This window comes from Triticum aestivum, unplaced genomic scaffold (assembly GCF_018294505.1).
Source record: "Triticum aestivum cultivar Chinese Spring unplaced genomic scaffold, IWGSC CS RefSeq v2.1 scaffold87503, whole genome shotgun sequence".
NCBI classification, from domain to species: Eukaryota; Viridiplantae; Streptophyta; class Magnoliopsida; order Poales; family Poaceae; genus Triticum; species Triticum aestivum.
The window spans coordinates 1-3,777 of record NW_025227291.1 but is presented as its reverse complement, the minus strand read 5'-3'; the positions used below and the strand labels follow the sequence as shown (position 1 = coordinate 3,777).

The window sequence follows — 3,777 nt, the reverse complement described above, 5'->3', positions numbered from 1 at the left end:
TCTGGTCTAGTGGAAGACCGCGGCTCTTTGATTCGCTCGCGGGCATTTCCACATCTACGCTACAATAGATAGAACCAATGGGAGGCGTGATGCTGCAGATCTCCGATCCGTGCTGGTCTCGATGGCGGAATGGGAGGCGCGCATGGCGAAGATCGCGGAAGGGAAACACGATGAAGTTGGCCAGACTGCGAGAAACCAGCTCGTGGTTTGCAAGCTCGAGCGAGCTAGCTAGGGCGGCAATTGTGGTGACTAGGTAGTTGATCAATCAAGGAGGCATGACTGTTTCCTAATACAAGGCAAAGTACTCGATAGAAATCGTGCTTCAGGCTATGGAGGAAACGGAATCAATGGACCCAGTCCAGCGGCAGAAGTGGGCAATATACAGATCTCGTCGTCGGGCACGCCATGGCTCAAAGGAGGATGCGGTGGCAGTGGTGATGGCATTGGCATCGCGAGGGATGCGGGAGATGTCCATTGTGCTGGAGGACGACGAGGAAGCAAGGCCGAGGAGCAAGAAGGGGATACGGGAGATCACGCAACTGCCTCGACATATACCTAGCCATTTGTCGGGCCGGGTCGGGCCTCGGGCCGAGCCTACCAAAGCCCGACGCAAAAATCCTGGGCCCACGCCCAGCCGTCGGGCCAAAAAATCAGGCCCAAGCCCGACCCATCACGCAAAAAGCCCGTCGGGCCTCAGGACGGTCCTCTTCCTTAAACTGTGAATATGACAGGCCCGGGCCCGACCATCGGGCTGAAAATCTAGGCCTAGGCCCGACCCGTGGACAAGGTCGGGCCGGGCTGCCCATGGCGAGGACTACCTCCACATTCCCCTTAGTTCCCACGTCACTCTGCGCCCTCATCCTCAACTCAGGCGAGCAAACGAATCAATGTACCATCAACGTTGAGACGATGTTAAGTTGTGAAGGTAGCTTATATTGCAAAAATTTACAAATTTAGGCTCCAAATTAGACTTGTTATCATAGACAATGGCGGTGAACAACAACATATTCATAGAAAAATTATCTGAGTGCAAGAATCTGTCAATTGCATATAGAACAAAACAATTTTTTGTCTAATGTAAGCACAAAGTGTATCTAAATCCCCAGTCGATCGGTTAAGAAAACGAACCGATTCCGAGCAAAATCCCACGAGCGGAAATGCTAACCAGCAATAACATATTCTATCGTAACCTACCTGATTCAAAAGACATGTACAAGTCCTGGATTATACTGTAGTAAGAAACAGAGATATCCACCTAGCCAACTAGACGAACAGCTCGAGCAAGACAGGCAGCCGGTCGGCGGCGGCCTGGTGCCCCGCCTCCTGATCCGACAGCGCGACCCACCGGTCGAGCGCCATCTCCTCGCGGTGCCGACGCATGTGGCCGCCGAGCGCCTGGCCCGTCTCGAAGCCCAGCCCGCAGATGTGGCAGTCGTGCTGCTGCCTGTCCTCGCGCCTTTGCCGCTCCTTGATGGCCCTGGCAACGCCGACGCCGAGCTCCAGCCCGTGGCGGCCGCGGAGGTGGCTGGTCCGGTGGCCGCCCAGCGCCTGGAACGTCTCGAAGGCCCGGCCGCAAGTCTTGCAGACGAAGTCCCCTTCCCCTGACGTCGCCACTACTCTCCTCCGCCTTGTCCTCTTCCCGGGCGCCGCCGGCGTAGGCGCACCGGTGCCCGAGTCGTCCGACGTCGTGGTCGACGCCGAGGAGTCTGTGCTGAGGGACAGCGCCAGCGAGACGGTTGGCTCCTCCTCCCTCGCGCGCTTCATCCCTGCTCCCATGGAGATGGATTTGCTGCTCCTCTTGATGATCTGCTGGATTTTGATTGATGCTCTTTTGCGGCGTTGTAGTTGTGTGAGAGGCTGAGAGTTCGGTAGGAGAATGAATGGATGGATGAATCGGCAGGGGAGACGGCCGCGCTTATATATAGGCTGTGTAGCTGGCATGCGTGTTGCTGCCGGGGGACCTTACGTGTGTGCCCACTTGGTGCGTCTGCGGACCAATCGTCGGAAGCCACCACGACGTTCGCGACGTGACTGATTGGATATTTCAGTCGTGCGTAGCGCGGCCGACCGGAGACAAATGTGTGGTGCGGATTGGCGTCACCTGTCACGCCACAAGACGCGTGGCGGCGCGCCGCTGCTTGGCCGCCGGGACGGTGGGCGGGATTCAGCGGTTCATCCATTAACCGGAGCGAATAATTTAGTCCGGGCTGGCCGGCGGCGCGATTGTGAGCGTGAGGAAGGATCTGGAACATTCCAGAGCCTGGGAAAGGATCTTTGACCGAGCAGGATATTTCAGACTTGTGAAGGTACTTCTTTTTTACAGAATGACGACACTGCGCGTCTGTGCGTACGTGCGTGCGTGCTTCACAAGTATGCGAGTTTACTACCTTCTCTATATTTCTATCGACAGAAAAATGTTAGGGTCATGACACATGGAATGATGCTGGCTTTCTTCTATCGAAAGAGGCTTTCATGGCATAACTTTAAGTTGTTATACAACTTAATGTTATTAGTCTATTTGACGATTAGAGTTAAATCATGGAAAACATGCCCGCCATCCTTTTGGAGTACTCCCTTCATAAAGAAATATAATAGCATTTAGGTCATTACTTTAGTGATCTAAACGCTCTTATATCTATTTCCAGAGGGAGTATTTGTTAGGGAGGAATGAAAACATACTGAACTAGTATCTCCTTTCATTGTCGATGTTATCTTATAGGAAGCCCCCAATTTTATGTTTATGTGTCTTTTAAAGTTTATGGGGACAGAAGTATCACAACACTCGGCTGATGAGGTGGTTGAAGTTAGAGAAACAATAAAAGTTAACAAATGCCCTCAAAAAATTAAAGAATAGAACCAAAAAAGGGGAGCTTGGCGAAAATCCCTAGCCAATAATTGTCGAAGGTTTGCTACTATACAAGAGGAGTTGTTAATTGACTAACTGTACCTCGTCCCTCTCCTTCCCTCGAACAAATGATGGCGCCAACAAGTATGCCAGCAAATTCCACATGGTACCTCAAAGGGGAGTTGATGATTACACATCTTCCATCCTCTCTCAAACAAATGATGGTGTCAACAAGTGGGACAGTGAATTCACCTTGTAGTACCTCCAAAGGGGACACTAGTAGAAAAAGGACCTAATATGTGAAACATTAGTACCGGTTGGCATATGAGCCGGCACTAATGCTCCCATTAGTGCCGTTTCAAATGACTTGTCGGGAGGTGACCTTTAGTACCGGTTCTTTGGGAATCTTTAGTACCGGTTCGTGCCACGAACCGGTACTAAAGATGCTGGTGCCCGGCCAACAACTTTAGTACCGGTTCGTGGCACGAACTGGTACTAAATAGGTTGTGGCAGGCGCTATTTTTAGTCCCACCTCGCTCCCCTAACAAGAATTTGACCACCTTAAGTATGTTACTTCTCAAACCATCTCAAGCATTTGGTCTTCATTGAACTCTATGTGTAGGATCTGTGGCTGCAATAGGAGTCTTCGCCGGTTCTTAAATCGGTGGTAGATTCCTATTGATGATTTAGATTCTATACAAAAAGATCGTTGATGATCAATGCATTTTTTATATGTACTTCTGTGTAGCAGTAGTGCGCGTTTTAGCTGAAAGGCGGTACTGATCAATGTATTTTTTTTCTGTGTTCAGATGCACAATTTAAAGAAGAAGAGGAGGAGGAGGAGGAGGAGGAGGAGGAGGAGGAGGAAGAAGAAGAGCAGGAGGAGGAGGAGGAAGAAGAAGAAGAAGAAGAAGAAGAAGAAGCAGAAGCAG

General features: G+C 51.0%; 1 protein-coding gene across 1 annotated transcript; it reads right to left on the bottom strand.

Annotated features, from left to right (window-relative positions):
• Window positions 1-1,005: 1,005 nt before the first annotated feature.
• LOC123172677 (zinc finger protein ZAT18) lies at window positions 1,006-1,884 on the bottom strand. The gene has a single exon (XM_044589623.1). The coding sequence runs from the start codon at window positions 1,774-1,776 to the stop codon at window positions 1,264-1,266; it is 513 nt and encodes a 170-aa protein (XP_044445558.1). The 5' UTR covers window positions 1,777-1,884; the 3' UTR covers window positions 1,006-1,263.
• Between the last annotated feature and the right edge of the window lie 1,893 nt (window positions 1,885-3,777).

What these genes read in the sequence shown, in the direction of transcription:
- LOC123172677 (XM_044589623.1), bottom strand. Translation starts at nt 1,776, where the DNA reads ATGGGAGCAGGGATGAAGCGCGCGAGGGAGGAGGAGCCAACCGTCTCG.